The sequence below is a fragment of the Oncorhynchus masou genome, chromosome 7 (assembly GCF_036934945.1).
Source record: "Oncorhynchus masou masou isolate Uvic2021 chromosome 7, UVic_Omas_1.1, whole genome shotgun sequence".
In the NCBI taxonomy this organism is placed as follows: domain Eukaryota; kingdom Metazoa; phylum Chordata; class Actinopteri; order Salmoniformes; family Salmonidae; genus Oncorhynchus; species Oncorhynchus masou.
Genome location: NC_088218.1, coordinates 17,312,145 through 17,329,644, shown reverse-complemented (window position 1 = coordinate 17,329,644; position 17,500 = coordinate 17,312,145). Strand labels below are relative to the sequence as shown.

Below are 17,500 nucleotides of genomic sequence, written 5' to 3'. Positions count from 1 at the left end.
TGTGTGAGTGTGAGAGTGTGTATGAGTGTGTGTGAGAGTGTGTGAGTGTGAGAGTGTGAGAGTGTGTATGAGTGTGTGTGAGTGTGTATGAGTGTGTGTGAGAGTGTGTGAGTGTGTATGAGTGTGTGTGAGTGTGTATGAGTGTGTGTGAGTGTGTGTGAGTGTGTGTGAGAGTGTGTGTGTGTGTGTGTGTGTGAGTGTGTGAGAGTGTGTGAGAGTGTGTGAGTGTGTGTGAGAGTGTGTGAGAGTGTGTGAGTGTGAGAGTGTGTATGAGTGTGTATGAGTGTGTATGAGTGTGTGTGAGAGTGTGTGTGAGAGTGTGTGTGAGAGTGAGAGTGTGTATGAGTGTGTATGAGTGTGTGTGAGAGTGTGTGAGTGTGAGTGTGTATGAGTGTGTGTGAGTGTGTATGAGTGTGTGTGAGAGTGTGTGAGTGTGTATGAGTGTGTGTGAGAGTGTGTGAGTGTGTGTGAGTGTGTATGTGTGTGTGTGTGAGAGTGTGTATGAGTGTGTGTGAGTGTGTATGAGTGTGTGTGAGAGTGTGTGAGTGTGTATGAGTGTGTGTGAGAGTGTGTGAGTGTGTATGAGTGTGTGTGAGTCTGTATGAGTGTGTGAGAGTGTGTATGAGTGTGTATGAGTGTGTGTGAGAGTGTGTGAGTGTGTATGAGTGTGTATGAGTGTGTGTGAGTGTGTGTGAGAGTGTGTGAGTGTGTATGAGTGTGTGTGTGTGTGTGTGTGTGTGTGTGTGTGTGTGTGTGAGAGTGTGTATGAGTGTGTGTGAGTGTGTATGAGTGTGTGTGAGAGTGTGTGAGTGAGTATGAGTGTGTGTGTGTGTGAGAGTGTGTGAGAGTGTATGAGTGTGTGTATGTGTGTGTGTGTGTGTGTGAGAGTGTGTGAGTGTGTATGAGTGTGTGTGAGAGTGTGTGAGTGTGTATGAGTGTGTGTGAGAGTGTGTGAGTGTGTATGAGTGTGTGTGAGAGTGTGTGTGCCCGCGCGTGGGTGCGTGATGAGGAGAGGAGGATGAACTGGGGCTGTCACAGAGAGGAAATGTCCTGTGTGTTTTCATTAGTCTGACCTCATATCCTGTCTGAGTGAGTGATGTCACTCTCCACGCCGCCCTTACGCCGTGACAGAACCCAAGACAGAATATCACGGACAGATCTATCTAGATAGAGGTGAGGATGAGAGTGCAATCTATCCTGACCAACCCCCTCTCAGAATGACATGGAGAAGGACAGCGATGTCATAAAACACCAGGAAGCAGATCTTCCCTGAGAGCAAAATAGAACCCAGATTCTCTGCCCTCGTCCCTGAAGTGTGCACTCATTTACTCCCCTGTCTCTGAAGTGTGCACTCATTCACTCCCCTGTCTCTGAAGTGTGCACTCATTCACTCCCCTGTCTCTGAAGTGTGCACTCATTCACTCCCCTGTCTCTGAAGTGTGCACTCATTCACTCCCCTGTCTCTGAAGTGTGCACTCGCCCTGATGGATCTAAAATAGACTGGATGGGAGGGAATGAGTGGACACTTTTGGTACAAGCATAAACAATCGGAAAGTTCAATGAAAGGATCTAAAAGTGTGTGTGTGTGTGTGTGTGTGTGTACCTTCCACTGCAGTGTGAGGGTGCTCTTGGTGCGGTGAGACAGTTTGGGGGGGAAGGGCAGGTCAGGGGGGCAGGTGTGTGTTGTGAACGACCCCGTCTCCGAACACACACCCCTCAAGTTAGAGTTACACACCGCGCTGACTCTGAAACACACACACAAAACATTAATAATCACATTTATTAACACAATAGCAAAGAAGTGGTGAAAAAGTGTGTGTGTTGCTGACGAAAGGTGTGTGTTCTTACCGTACGTGGTAGTCTGAAGCTGGCCTCAGGTCTTTTAGATGACACTCCAACTCCTCTCCACTACACACACACACACACACACACACACACACACACACACACACGTAATTTACACTTGAGATGAAAGTGAGCTGTTTATGTTTGCGTCAGTTGTTCTTCAAAGTCTGGAACGTTCATACACAAGTCATACACACACCTGAGTTAGGTGTGTTTTACCTGCTAGCCAGGATCAGAGATAGGTGTGTTTTACCTGCTCGTCCGGATTCAGAGATAGGTGTGTTTTACCTGCTAGCCAGGATCGGAGTTAGGTGTATTTTACCTGCTAGCCAGGATCAGAGTTAGGTGTGTTTTACCTGCTAGCCAGGATCAGAGTTAGGTGTGTTTTACCTGCTAGCCAGGATCGGAGTTCGGTGTGTTTTACCTGCTAGTCAGGATCAGAGATAGGTGTGTTTTACCTGCTAGCCAGGATCAGAGTTAGGTGTGTTTTACCTGCTAGCCAGGATCAGAGATAGGTGTGTTTTACCTGCTCGTCCGGATTCAGAGATAGGTGTGTTTTACCTGCTAGCCAGGATCGGAGTTAGGTGTGTTTTACCTGCTAGTCCGGATTCAGAGATAGGTGTGTTTTACCTGCTAGCCAGGATCAGAGATAGGTGTGTTTTACCTGCTAGCCAGGATCAGAGATAGGTGTGTTTTACCTGCTAGCCAGGATCAGAGATAGGTGTGTTTTACCTGCTCGTCCGGATTCAGAGATAGGTGTGTTTTACCTGCTAGCCAGGATCAAAGTTAGGTGTGTTTTACCTGCTCGTCCGGATTCAGAGATAGGTGTGTTTTACCTGCTAGCCAGGATCAGAGTTAGGTGTGTTTTACCTGCTCGTCCGGATTCAGAGATAGGTGTGTTTTACCTGCTAGCCAGGATCAGAGTTAGGTGTGTTTTACCTGCTAGCCAGGATCAGAGTTAGGTGTGTTTTACCTGCTAGTCAGGATCAGAGATAGGTGTGTTTTACCTGCTAGCCAGGATCAGAGTTAGGTGTGTTTTACCTGCTAGCCAGGATCAGAGATAGGTGTGTTTTACCTGCTCGTCCGGATTCAGAGATAGGTGTGTTTTACCTGCTAGCCAGGATCGGAGTTAGGTGTGTTTTACCTGCTAGTCCGGATTCAGAGATAGGTGTGTTTTACCTGCTAGCCAGGATCAGAGTTAGGTGTGTTTTACCTGCTAGCCAGGATCAGAGATAGGTGTGTTTTACCTGCTCGTCCGGATTCAGAGATAGGTGTGTTTTACCTGCTAGCCAGGATCAGAGTTAGGTGTGTTTTACCTGCTAGCCAGGATCAGAGTTAGGTGTGTTTTACCTGCTCGTCCGGATTCAGAGATAGGTGTGTTTTACCTGCTAGCCAGGATCGGAGTTAGGTGTGTTTTACCTGCTAGCCAGGATCAGAGTTAGGTGTGTTTTACCTGCTAGCCAGGATCAGAGTTAGGTGTGTTTTACCTGCTAGCCAGGATCAGAGTTAGGTGTGTTTTACCTGCTAGCCAGGATCAGAGTTAGGTGTGTTTTACCTGCTAGCCAGGATCAGAGTTAGGTGTGTTTTACCTGCTAGCCAGGATCAGAGATAGGTGTGTTTTACCTGCTCGTCCGGATTCAGAGATAGGTGTGTTTTACCTGCTAGCCAGGATCGGAGTTAGGTGTGTTTTACCTGCTAGTCCGGATTCAGAGATAGGTGTGTTTTACCTGCTAGCCAGGATCAGAGTTAGGTGTGTTTTACCTGCTAGCCAGGATCAGAGATAGGTGTGTTTTACCTGCTAGCCAGGATCAGAGATAGGTGTGTTTTACCTGCTCGTCCGGATTCAGAGATAGGTGTGTTTTACCTGCTAGCCAGGATCAGAGTTAGGTGTGTTTTACCTGCTCGTCCGGATTCAGAGATAGGTGTGTTTTACCTGCTAGCCAGGATCGGAGTTAGGTGTGTTTTACCTGCTAGCCAGGATCAGAGTTAGGTGTGTTTTACCTGCTAGCCAGGATCAGAGTTAGGTGTGTTTTACCTGCTAGCCAGGATCAGAGTTAGGTGTGTTTTACCTGCTAGTCCGGATCAGAGTTAGGTGTGTTTTACCTGCTAGTCCGGATTCAGAGTTAGGTGTGTTTTACCTGCTCGTCCGGATTCAGAGTTAGGTGTGTTTTACCTGCTAGCCAGGATCAGAGTTAGGTGTGTTTTACCTGCTAGTCAGGATCAGAGTTAGGTGTGTTTTACCTGCTCGTCCGGATTCAGAGTTAGGTGTGTTTTACCTGCTAGTCAGGATCAGAGTTAGGTGTATTTTACCTGCTAGTCAGGATCAGAGTTAGGTGTGTTTTACCTGCTCGTCCGGATTCAGAGTTAGGTGTGTTTTACCTGCTCGTCCGGATTCAGAGTTAGGTGTGTTTTACCTGCTCGTCCGGATTCAGAGTTAGGTGTGTTTTACCTGCTAGTCAGGATCAGAGTTAGGTGTGTTTTACCTGCTAGCCAGGATCAGAGTTAGGTGTGTTTTACCTGCTCGTCCGGATTCAGAGTTAGGTGTGTTTTACCTGCTAGTCCGGATTCAGAGTTAGGTGTATTTTACCTGCTAGCCAGGATCAGTTAGGTGTGTTTTACCTGCTAGTCTGGATTCAGAGTTAGGTGTGTTTTACCTGCTAGTCCGGATTCAGAGTTAGGTGTATTTTACCTGCTAGTCCAGATTCAGAGTTAGGTGTATTTTACCTGCTAGCCAGGATCAGAGTTAGGTGTGTTTTACCTGCTAGTCCGGATTCAGAGTTAGGTGTATTTTACCTGCTAGCCAGGATCAGAGATAGGTGTGTTTTACCTGCTAGCCAGGATCGGAGTTAGGTGTGTTTTACCTGCTAGTCCGGATTCAGAGATAGGTGTGTTTTACCTGCTAGCCAGGATCGGAGTTAGGTGCGTTTTACCTGCTAGTCAGGATCAGAGATAGGTGTGTTTTACCTGCTAGCCAGGATCAGAGTTAGGTGTGTTTTACCTGCTAGCCAGGATCAGAGTTAGGTGTGTTTTACCTGCTAGTCCGGATTCAGAGATAGGTGTGTTTTACCTGCTAGCCAGGATCAGAGTTAGGTGTGTTTTACCTGCTAGCCAGGATCAGAGTTAGGTGTGTTTTACCTGCTAGCCAGGATCAGAGTTAGGTGTGTTTTACCTGCTAGTCCGGATTCAGAGTTAGGTGTGTTTTACCTGCTAGTCCGGATTCAGAGTTAGGTGTATTTTACCTGCTAGTCCAGATTCAGAGTTAGGTGTATTTTACCTGCTAGCCAGGATCAGAGTTAGGTGTGTTTTACCTGCTAGTCCGGATTCAGAGTTAGGTGTATTTTACCTGCTAGCCAGGATCAGAGATAGGTGTGTTTTACCTGCTAGCCAGGATCAGAGTTAGGTGTGTTTTACCTGCTAGTCCGGATTCAGAGTTAGGTGTGTTTTACCTGCTAGCCAGGATCAGAGTTAGGTGTGTTTTACCTGCTAGTCAGGATCAGAGATAGGTGTGTTTTACCTGCTAGCCAGGATCAGAGTTAGGTGTGTTTTACCTGCTAGCCAGGATCAGAGTTAGGTGTGTTTTACCTGCTAGTCCGGATTCAGAGATAGGTGTGTTTTACCTGCTAGCCAGGATCAGAGTTAGGTGTGTTTTACCTGCTAGCCAGGATCAGAGTTAGGTGTGTTTTACCTGCTAGCCAGGATCAGAGTTAGGTGTGTTTTACCTGCTAGTCCGGATTCAGAGTTAGGTGTGTTTTACCTGCTAGTCAGGATCAGAGATAGGTGTGTTTTACCTGCTAGCCAGGATCAGAGTTAGGTGTGTTTTACCTGCTAGTCCGGATCAGAGTTAGGTGTGTTTTACCTGCTAGTCCGGATTCAGAGTTAGGTGTGTTTTACCTGCTAGTCCAGATTCAGAGTTAGGTGTGTTTTACCTGCTAGCCAGGATCAGAGTTAGGTGTGTTTTACCTGCTAGTCCGGATTCAGAGTTAGGTGTGTTTTACCTGCTAGTCCGGATTCAGAGTTAGGTGTGTTTTACCTGCTCGTCCGGATTCAGAGTTAGGTGTGTTTTACCTGCTAGTCCAGATTCAGAGTTAGGTGTATTTTACCTGCTAGCCAGGATTCAGAGTTAGGTGTGTTTTACCTGCTAGTCCAGATTCAGAGTTAGGTGTGTTTTACCTGCTAGTCCGGATTCAGAGTTAGGTGTATTTTACCTGCTAGTCCAGATTCAGAGTTAGGTGTGTTTTACCTGCTAGTCCGGATTCAGAGTTAGGTGTGTTTTACCTGCTAGTCAGGATCAGAGATAGGTGTGTTTTACCTGCTAGTCAGGATCAGAGATAGGTGTATTTTACCTGCTAGCCAGGATCAGAGTTAGGTGTGTTTTACCTGCTAGCCAGGATCAGAGTTAGGTGTGTTTTACCTGCTAGCCAGGATCAGAGTTAGGTGTGTTTTACCTGCTAGTCCGGATTCAGAGTTAGGTGTGTTTTACCTGCTAGTCCGGATTCAGAGTTAGGTGTGTTTTACCTGCTCGTCCGGATTCAGAGTTAGGTGTGTTTTACCTGCTAGTCCAGATTCAGAGTTAGGTGTATTTTACCTGCTAGCCAGGATTCAGAGTTACGTGTGTTTTACCTGCTAGTCCAGATTCAGAGTTAGGTGTGTTTTACCTGCTAGTCCAGATTCAGAGTTAGGTGTGTTTTACCTGCTAGTCCGGATTCAGAGTTAGGTGTGTTTTACCTGCTAGCCAGGATTCAGAGTTACGTGTGTTTTACCTGCTAGTCCAGAGTCAGAGTTAGGTGTGTTTTACCTGCTAGTCCAGATTCAGAGTTAGGTGTGTTTTACCTGCTAGCCAGGATTCAGAGTTAGGTGTATTTTACCTGCTAGTCCAGATTCAGAGTTAGGTGTATTTTACCTGCTAGTCCAGATTCAGAGTTAGGTGTATTTTACCTGCTAGTCCAGATTCAGAGTTAGGTGTGTTTTACCTGCTAGTCCGGATTCAGAGTTAGGTGTGTTTTACCTGCTAGTCCAGATTCAGAGTTAGGTGTGTTTTACCTGCTAGTCCGGATTCAGAGTTAGGTGTGTTTTACCTGCTAGTCCAGATTCAGAGTTAGGTGTATTTTACCTGCTAGCCAGGATTCAGAGTTAGGTGTATTTTACCTGCTAGCCAGGATTCAGAGTTAGGTGTGTTTTACCTGCTCGTCCGGATTCAGAGTTAGGTGTGTTTTACCTGCTAGTCCGGATTCAGAGTTAGGTGTGTTTTACCTGCTAGTCCGGATTCAGAGTTAGGTGTGTTTTACCTGCTAGTCCGGATTCAGAGTTAGGTGTGTTTTACCTGCTAGTCCGGATTCAGAGTTAGGTGTGTTTTACCTGCTAGCCAGGATTCAGAGTTAGGTGTGTTTTACCTGCTAGTCCGGATTCAGAGTTAGGTGTGTTTTACCTGCTAGTCCGGATTCAGAGTTAGGTGTGTTTTACCTGCTAGCAAGGATCAGAGTTAGGTGTGTTTTACCTGCTAGTCCGGATTCAGAGTTAGGTGTGTTTTACCTGCTAGTCCGGATTCAGAGTTAGGTGTGTTTTACCTGCTAGTCCGGATTCAGAGTTAGGTGTGTTTTACCTGCTAGTCCAGGATTCAGAGTTAGGTGTGTTTTACCTGCTAGTCCGGATTCAGAGTTAGGTGTGTTTTACCTGCTAGCCCGGATTCAGAGTTAGGTGTGTTTTACCTGCTAGTCCGGATTCAGAGTTAGGTGTGTTTTACCTGCTAGCCAGGATCAGAGTTAGGTGTGTTTTACCTGCTAGTCCGGATTCAGAGTTAGGTGTGTTTTACCTGCTAGTCCAGATTCAGAGTTAGGTGTGTTTTACCTGCTAGTCCGGATTCAGAGTTAGGTGTGTTTTACCTGCTAGTCCAGATTCAGAGTTAGGTGTGTTTTACCTGCTAGTCCAGATTCAGAGTTAGGTGTGTTTTACCTGCTAGTCCAGATTCAGAGTTAGGTGTGTTTTACCTGCTAGTCCGGATTCAGAGTTAGGTGTGTTTTACCTGCTAGTCCGGATTCAGAGTTAGGTGTGTTTTACCTGCTAGCCAGGATTCAGAGTTAGGTGTGTTTTACCTGCTAGCCAGGATTCAGAGTTAGGTGTGTTTTACCTGCTCGTCCGGATTCAGAGTTAGGTGTGTTTTACCTGCTAGTCCGGATTCAGAGTTAGGTGTGTTTTACCTGCTAGTCCGGATTCAGAGTTAGGTGTGTTTTACCTGCTAGTCCGGATTCAGAGTTAGGTGTGTTTTACCTGCTAGTCCGGATTCAGAGTTAGGTGTGTTTTACCTGCTAGTCCAGATTCAGAGTTAGGTGTGTTTTACCTGCTCGTCCGGATTCAGAGTTAGGTGTGTTTTACCTGCTCGTCCGGATTCAGAGTTAGGTGTGTTTTACCTGCTAGTCCGGATTCAGAGTTAGGTGTGTTTTACCTGCTAGTCCGGATTCAGAGTTAGGTGTGTTTTACCTGCTAGTCCAGATTCAGAGTTAGGTGTGTTTTACCTGCTAGTCCGGATTCAGAGTTAGGTGTGTTTTACCTGCTAGTCCGGATTCAGAGTTAGGTGTGTTTTACCTGCTAGTCCAGATTCAGAGTTAGGTGTGTTTTACCTGCTCGTCCGGATTCAGAGTTAGGTGTATTTTACCTTCTAGTCCGGATTCAGAGTTAGGTGTGTTTTACCTGCTAGTCCAGATTCAGAGTTAGGTGTGTTTTACCTGCTAGTCCAGATTCAGAGTTAGGTGTGTTTTACCTGCTAGCCAGGATCAGAGTTAGGTGTATTTTACCTGCTAGTCCGGATTCAGAGTTAGGTGTGTTTTACCTGCTAGTCCAGATTCAGAGTTAGGTGTATTTTACCTGCTAGCCAGGATTCAGAGTTAGGTGTGTTTTACCTGCTAGTCCAGATTCAGAGTTAGGTGTGTTTTACCTGCTAGTCCAGATTCAGAGTTAGGTGTATTTTACCTGCTAGTCCAGATTCAGAGTTAGGTGTGTTTTACCTGCTAGTCCAGATTCAGAGTTAGGTGTGTTTTACCTGCTAGTCCAGATTCAGAGTTAGGTGTATTTTACCTGCTAGTCCAGATTCAGAGTTAGGTGTATTTTACCTGCTAGCCAGGATTCAGAGTTAGGTGTGTTTTACCTGCTAGTCCAGATTCAGAGTTAGGTGTGTTTTACCTGCTAGTCCGGATTCAGAGTTAGGTGTATTTTACCTGCTAGTCCGGATTCAGAGTTAGGTGTGTTTTACCTGCTAGTCCAGATTCAGAGTTAGGTGTGTTTTACCTGCTAGTCCGGATCAGAGTTAGGTGTATTTTACCTGCTAGCCAGGATCAGAGTTAGGTGTGTTTTACCTGCTAGTCCGGATCAGAGATAGGTGTATTTTACCTGCTAGCCAGGATCAGAGTTAGGTGTGTTTTACCTGCTAGTCCGGATCAGAGTTAGGTGTGTTTTACCTGCTAGTCAGGATCAGAGTTAGGTGTGTTTTTCCTGCTAGTCAGGAGCAGAGTTAGGTGTGTTTTTCCTGCTAGTCAGGAGCAGAGTTAGGTGTGTTTTACCTGCTAGTCAGGATCAGAGTTAGGTGTGTTTTACCTGCTCGTCCGGATTCAGAGTTAGGTGTGTTTTTCCTGCTAGTCAGGAGCAGAGTTAGGTGTGTTTTACCTGCTAGTCAGGATCAGAGTTAGGTGTGTTTTACCTGCTCGTCCGGATTCAGAGTTAGGTGTGTTTTTCCTGCTAGTCAGATTCAGAGTTAGGTGTGTTTTTCCTGCTAGTCCGGATCAGAGTTAGGTGTGTTTTTCCTGCTAGTCAGGAGCAGAGTTAGGTGTGTTTTACCTGCTAGTCAGGATCAGAGTTAGGTGTGTTTTACCTGCTCGTCCGGATTCAGAGTTAGGTGTGTTTTACCTGCTCGTCCGGATTCAGAGTTAGGTGTGTTTTACCTGCTCGTCCGGATTCAGAGTTAGGTGTGTTTTACCTGCTCGTCCGGATTCAGAGTTAGGTGTGTTTTACCTGCTAGTCCGGATTCAGAGTTAGGTGTATTTTACCTGCTAGTCCAGATTCAGAGTTAGGTGTGTTTTACCTGCTAGTCAGGATCAGAGTTAGGTGTGTTTTACCTGCTAGTCCAGATTCAGAGTTAGGTGTGTTTTACCTGCTAGTCCGGATTCAGAGTTAGGTGTGTTTTTCCTGCTAGTCAGGATCAGAGTTAGGTGTGTTTTACCTGCTAGTCCGGATTCAGAGTTAGGTGTGTTTTACCTGCTAGTCCGGATTCAGAGTTAGGTGTGTTTTACCTGCTAGTCAGGATCAGAGTTAGGTGTGTTTTACCTGCTCGTCCGGATTCAGAGTTAGGTGTGTTTTACCTGCTAGTCCGGATTCAGAGTTAGGTGTATTTTACCTGCTAGCCAGGATCAGAGTTAGGTGTGTTTTACCTGCTAGCCAGGATCAGAGTTAGGTGTGTTTTACCTGCTAGTCAGGTTCAGAGTTAGGTGTGTTTTACCTGCTAGTCAGGATCAGAGATAGGTGTGTTTTACCTGCTAGTCAGGATCAGATATAGGTGTGTTTTACCTGCTAGTCAGGATCAGAGATAGGTGTGTTTTACCTGCTAGCCAGGATCAGAGTTAGGTGTGTTTTACCTGTATATAAGTCTGTATTTGCCATCCCGTCCCTTGTCGGACAGAGAGACCTCGTAGGTGAGAGACTGGCTGTTGCTGAACCGGTTCACCAGCCCGACCGGGGGAGCCCAGGACAACCTAGCACCCCGCGCGTGCACGTTGGACACCTGGAACACCACAAACACGTTAGATAACACACACACACACACACAACGTTCCTATCAGTTTATGTTCCAGTTCATCCCTGTCACGGATGCTGGGTCAGTGAAATGACAGTCTGAGTAGAAGAAACATTTACCCACACCCTGGCACTGAAACAATCACTTCTAAACACACACACACACTGGCACTGAAACAATCACCTCTCTCTCTACACACACACACTGAAACAATCACCCCATCAACCGGTGTCTCTACACACACACACACACACCCTGGTACTGAAACAATCACCCCATCGACCGGTGTCTCTACACACACACACACACACCCTGGTACTGAAACAATCACCCCATCAACCACTGTCTCTACACACACACACACACACACACACACACACACACACACACACACACACACACACACACACACACAGAAACATTTACCTACCCAAACCGCCAGCAACGGGGAAAGACACACAGCGGAGTGATTTAACACCGGGTGTCATTCATCCAGACACCACATCGACTGAATACCCAATCTGCCCTGGAGACAAACCCCATCGACTGAATACCCAATCTGCCCTTGGGACAAACCCCATCGACTGAATACCCAATCTGCCCTGGAGACAAACCCCATCGACTGAATACCCAATCTGCCCTGGAGACAAACCACATCGACTGAATACCCAATCTGCCCTGGAGACAAACCCCATCGACTGAATACCCAATCTGCCCTGGAGACAAACCACATCGACTGAATACCCAATCTGCCCTGGAGACAAACCCCATCGACTGAATACCCAATCTGCCCTTGGGACAAACCACATCGACTGAATACCCAATCTGCCCTGGAGACAAACCCCATTGACTGAATACCCAATCTGCCCTGGAGACAAACCACATCGACTGAATACCCAATCTGCCCTGGAGACAAACCACATCGACTGAATACCCAATCTGCCCTGGAGACAAACCACATCGACTGAATACCCAATCTGCCCTGGAGACAAACCACATACCAGAGACACACACTGAAGACGGTCTCATATGACCTCTCCCTCTAGAAGCCTCTAGAAGACAACTGACAGTCTCTCTCTCTCTCATACTTCTAGTGTGTTCCTTATCAATACTGTTCAGAAGATCCATTGTAGGGTCTTGTAGAGTCCTGTGTAGGGTTGAAAGGGAGGGTATAGTACTGGAAACGTTTATGGATTACTGGATTGGATATAATCTATCACAAGACATCTAGTGCTCCTTTTGGGTACCTCTGCCCCTCTGTGTGGCCTTATCACAAGTAAAATATATGAAATACTTAAATAAGATGATTTTAAAATAAAAAAAATAGAATGACAAAGCTGTGAAACATTATGCTAAATATTGTGACGACCCTCCCACTCTGTCTGCCTTATTCTCTCTTTGTTCTTGTTTCCTTATTAGGATGCCGGTGGGCGGAGTTGGGAGGGTCGTCAGCTACATGGGAAACACCTGGGCCAGGTGTGTCCCAGGATAAATAGACCTCTTCCACATTCATGGAGGAGACTCTCTCCATGCAGACACCTTTCTAGATTTTGTTGTGTTTCTTGGTGGCCTTTTGGTTGTTTGCTTTGGCACGTTTCAACACCCTGCATTATCACATTCATGCAAAACACTCACTTACACTACTGATTACTGATTACACACACACCATTGTATATTATACTTAGTTGCTTAGTTAATAAATATATGTTCTGTTACTCCTTATCTCCACGTTGTCTCCCTTTTGTTACGGGCTTTGACTTATTGAATTGGTGTTTAATATGAGGGTTTCAGCATGAAATAACCTTTATATTTTTTTTAACCCACTTGAATTTATTTTACTATGTCATCAAACTGACAGTTGTGAACACAGTCAATAGAGTTGCAGAGGTAGTAGAAAATAATGGCATTGTTGATTAGATCCTTTTTGTTCATTAATTAGGCTCTTTTCTCTTGTAACAAATTAATACTATATATGAAGAATAAAAAAAGTTTTTCAAGTATAAATGACCAAAGTTTCGATTGACTGCCATAGATTTTCTGTTAATTACCAAAATTACTGAAGATTCCGGTAACTTTGGTAAATTACCGGTAGTGTTGTGGCCCTAGTTCTGTGTGATGAGGTGGTACAATACTGCCCCTGTGTGGTCAGGTTGGGGACTGCAGGTGTTCTGGGCTCCAAAGGACATACTGCTCTGTGAGGAAGACACCTTTAGGTACAGATGTCTTTGTCTGCAAGTGTGTGTGTGAGTGAGTGTGTGTGTCTGCGTGCGTGCGTGTATGTGTGTGACTGACCTGTGGTTTGTCGATGGCGGAGAGCACTTCCTGAACTCTCTTTGCCTCCGAGTCGTGATCTGAGGAAAGAGGACAGACACAACATTACCACCAACTAGTGTGTTTCTGCCCTTGTGTGAGAGGGTGAAATTACAGCTAAGCACCACCAGAGGGCAGGCTGAGCTGTGTCATATACAGTACGTACAGTATGTACAGACCCCAACCTGGATTACTGCCTAGGTCTGCCCTCTGTTCTGTTGGCTGCTCATAAAACAGTGGGCCGGTTCCAGTGTCTCTCTCTCTCTCACACACACACACACACACACACACACACACACCCAGTGGCAGAGCATGTCTATGGGTGATTTAGGAGTGGGTCGGGGTTAGCGCTGGTATGTGTGTGTGTGTGTGTGTGCTTGCGTGCGTGCGTGCGTGCGTGCAATGGAAGTTGTGTGTAGTGTGTGTGTAATCCCTATACCAGAGACGCTTCAGACAGGAGCAGAGCTGCTTTCTCCATCAGAGCAGAGTTTACTAAATTACCCAGAAATGGTTTGTGTTTCAGAGAGAGAAGAGAGAGAGAGAGAGAGAGAGAGAGAGAGAGAGAGAGAGAGAGAGAGAGAGAGAGAGAGAGAGAGAGAGAGAGAGAGAGAGAGAGAGAGAGAGAGATTAGAACACAGAAGAGGAGCGGAGGAGGAGAAGAGAAGAAGGGATGTTTATCAGAATGGAGAGAAAAGTGAGGAAAGCAGAGAGGAGGAGTACAGGGTTTGTGAGGGGTCATGTAGGTGCTGGCCTACTGAGCAGCAAGGGGAACTGGCCCTATCTACCTCCAGGCTCTGCTCAAACCCTACATCCCAACCCAAGCACTCCATTCCTCCACCTCTGGTCTCTAGGCCCAACCACCTTCGAATAAAATAAAGGCACTTCGGTTTTCCCCACTAGCACTGATTTTGCTGATTGATACTTTGTTGAGGGAAACTGTACTTACGATCGTGACGTGTGGTTGTCCCAGCTCGCTATCTTAAGATGAATGCACTAACTGTAAACCGCTCTGGATAAAAGTGTCTGCTCAATGACTCAAATGGGTGTAGGGTGATTACACAATCACAGTGTTCCAGTTCTGTGACATCATCAGCAGGCGCAGCAGATGCAGGGGGAGGGGCTTGTCAGACGGTGAATATATCTAAGTGTGTCTGGGTGCACCTTTCTTTAACCAGATAGGCCAGTTGAGAACAAGTTCTCATTTACAACTGTGACCTGGCCAGGATAAAGCAAAGCAGTGCGACACAAACAACAACACAGAGTTACACATGGAATAAACAAATGTACAGTCAGTGACACAATAGAAAAAAAACATGTACATTGTGTGCAATAAATAGGCCGTAGTGGCGAATTAATTACAATTTAGCAATTAAACACTGGAGTGAGATGTGCAGAAGACGAATGTGCACGTAGAGATACTGGGGTGCAAAGGATTAAAAAAATAATAATAACAATATGGGGAAGAGGTAGTTGGATGGGCTATTTACAGATGGGCTATGTACAGTTGCAATGATCTGTGAGCTGCTCTGACAGCTGATGCTTAAAGTTAGTGAGGGAGATATGACTCTCCAGCTTCAGCAATTTTTGCAATTTGTTCCAGTCATTGGTAGCAGAGAACTGCAAGGAAAGGCAGCCAAAGGAGGAATAGGCTTTGAGGGTGATCAGTGAAATATACCTGCTGGAGCGCGTGCTATGGGTGGGTGCTGCTATGGTGACCAGTGAGCTGAGATAAGGCAGGGCTTTACCTAGCAGACTTCTAGATAACCTGGATCCAGTGGGTTGGGCGACAAATATGAAGCAAGGGCCAGTCAACGAGAGCATACAGGTCGCAGTGCTGGATAGTATATGGGGCTTTGGTGACAAAACGGATGGCACTGTGATAGACTGCATCCAATTTGTTGAGTAGAGTGTTGGAGGCTAATTTGTAAATCACATCGCCAAAGTCAAGGATCGGTAGGATAGTCAGTTTTATGAGGGTGTGTTTGGCAGCATGAGTGAAGGATGCTTTGTTGCAAAATAGGAAGCCAATTCTAGATTTAGTTTTGGATTGGAGATGCTTAATGTGAGTCTGGAAGGAGAGTTTACAGTCTAACCAGACACCCAGGTATTTGTAGTTATCCACATATTCTAAGTCAGAGCCATCCAGAGTAGTGATGCTGGACGGGCGGGCAGGTGCGGGCAGCGATCGGTTGAAAGGCATTGCATTTAGTTTTACTAGCATTTAAGAGCAGTTGGAGGCCACAGAAGGAGAGTTGTATGGCATTGAAGCTCGTCTGGAGCCCAGCTGATTTGTAGCGGTCCAGATTTTGCAACTCTTTCAGAACATCAGCTATCTGGATTTGGGTGAAGGAGAAATGGGGGAGGTTTGGGCAAGTTGTTGTGGGGGGTGCAGGGCAGTTGTGGGGGGTGCAGGGTTGTTGACTGGGGTAGAGGTGCTCTTATTCTTCATGGACTTTTTACAGTGTCCCAGAACTTTTTTTGAGTTAGTACTACAGGATACAAATTTCTGTTTGAAAAAGCGAGCCTTTGCTTTCCTAACTGCCTGTGTATATTGGTTCCTAACTTCCCTGAATAGTTGCATGTCGCGGGGGCTATCCGATGCTAATGCAGTACGCCACAGGATGTTTTTGTGCTGGTCAAGGGCAGTCAGGTCTGGAGTGGGCTACCAAGGGCTAGATCTGTCCCTGGTTCTAAATTGCTGAATGGGGCGTATTTAAGATGGTGTAAAAAATATACCTTTAGAAACTAGAAGCAATGAATTGAAGGAACGGAGGAGAGGGGGAGATACAGAGACAAAGAAAGAGAGGCACAGAGACATGACACGCTATTTGCCCCCATTCTGACTTTAGCATATTGTTGACGCTGAATGTTATCAGATCTTCATCCAAAACCTAATATTAGATTAAGGGGACCTGAGTTTACTAATAACAAAACAAAATGGACACCTATTTCATTTATTTAATTAAGAAAGATATGCAACGACCAATTCCCCCGTGTGAAAAAGTAATTTCCCCCTCACACACAGTAGGAGGTTGTACCACCTTCAGCAGCGATGACTGCAACCAAACGCTTCCTGTAGTTGTCTCTCACGTCGCTGTGGAGGAATTGTGTCCCACTCTTACATGCAGAACTGATTAAACTGCTTGTTTCAAGTCCTGCCACAACATCTCGATTGGGATCATTAGGTCTGGACTTTGACTGGTCCAAAACTTCAAATGTTTTGCTTTTTAGACATTTTCATGTAGACTTGATTGTGTGTTTTGGATCATTGTCTTGCTGCATGACCCAGCTGCGGGTCAATGGCTTCAGCTCACAGACGGATGACCTGACATTCTCCTGTAGAACTTTTTTGGATGACATGGGTCCCATTATGCCTGGCGAAAACCAAGCACTGCATTCCACAGTAAGAACCTTACACCAATGGTCAAGATTACATTTTTGCATAAATTTGTTTATGAAATAAATGAAATAAGTATGTATTTTTTCACTCAGGTTCCCAACTAGGTTTTGGTTGAAGATCTGATATTATTCACTATCAGAAATATGCAAAAGTAGATTTTCTTTTTGAAGGGGGCACTGTAGAGATAGAGGGTGAGAGAGATATAAGATAAAGAGAACAAAAGGAGAATGAGAGAGAGAAACAGAGCGATAGAAAAATAATAAGTTCCACAGAGTTTTCATCTATACATAGTGAGCATTCCATCTGCTCAACAGCTGGCCTCCTTAACACACACACACATTTTTCTATCCTTGTGGGGACATCAAATGTATTTCCATTCAAAATCCTATTTTCTCTAACCATAACCCTAACCATAACCCTAATTGTTACCACACACACACACACACACACACACACACACACGTTGAGACCTGTCTGAGAAGGTTTGTAGTCATGGTGACAGTTTAGTTCTCATGGACAGAGACCATGGTATACAGACAAGATTAGTGTGTGTGTGTCCAGCCATACCTTCATAGAGGAGGTGTGTGATGTGCCAAAAGACACAGGAATTCTGTCGCTCTTCCTGGTAGGCAACAGTGTGTGTGTGTGTGTGGATGTGTGGGTGTGTGTGTGTGTGTGTGTGTGTGTGTGTTGGCTGAAGCATTGGGAACTCTGAGATGGTAGAAGTACAGTTTCAACCCAGCCGACCAGCTAACCAAAAGGAAATGTGTTAATATCACTGTTCTACATACACTTAGATTGGAGTCTTTGAAACTCGTTTTTCAACCACTCCACACATTTCTTGTTTACAAACTAGTTTTGGACATCTACTTTGTGCATAACACAAGTCATTTTTCCAACAATTGTTTACAGACAGAATATTTCACTTATAATTCACTGTATCACAATTCCAGTGGGTCAGAAGTTTACATACACTAAGTTGACTGTACCTTTAAACAGCTTGGCAGATTCCAGAAAATGGTCATGGCTTTAGAAGCTTCTGATATTCTAATTGACATCATTTGAGTCAGTTGGAGCTGTACCTGTGGATGTATTTCAAAGCCTACCTTCCAACTCAGTGCCTCTTTGCTTGACATCATGGGAAAATCCAAAGAAATCAGCCAAGACCT

The 17,500-nt window shown here is 45.5% G+C and overlaps 1 protein-coding gene across 4 annotated transcripts in view; it reads right to left on the bottom strand.

Moving 5' to 3' along the window:
* Positions 1-17,500, bottom strand: part of LOC135543398 (fibronectin type III domain-containing protein 3B-like) — a 153,266-nt gene that overhangs the window by 70,134 nt on the left and 65,632 nt on the right. For all 4 annotated transcript variants that reach the window (XM_064970610.1, XM_064970611.1, XM_064970613.1 and 1 more), the window contains exons 8-11: positions 12,914-12,972; positions 10,464-10,609; positions 1,849-1,908; positions 1,604-1,745 (exon numbers count right to left, since the gene is read on the bottom strand). In XM_064970610.1, the coding sequence (XP_064826682.1) occupies positions 1,604-1,745; positions 1,849-1,908; positions 10,464-10,609; positions 12,914-12,972 (407 nt within the window). The remainder of the gene's footprint in view (positions 1-1,603; positions 1,746-1,848; positions 1,909-10,463; positions 10,610-12,913; positions 12,973-17,500) is intronic.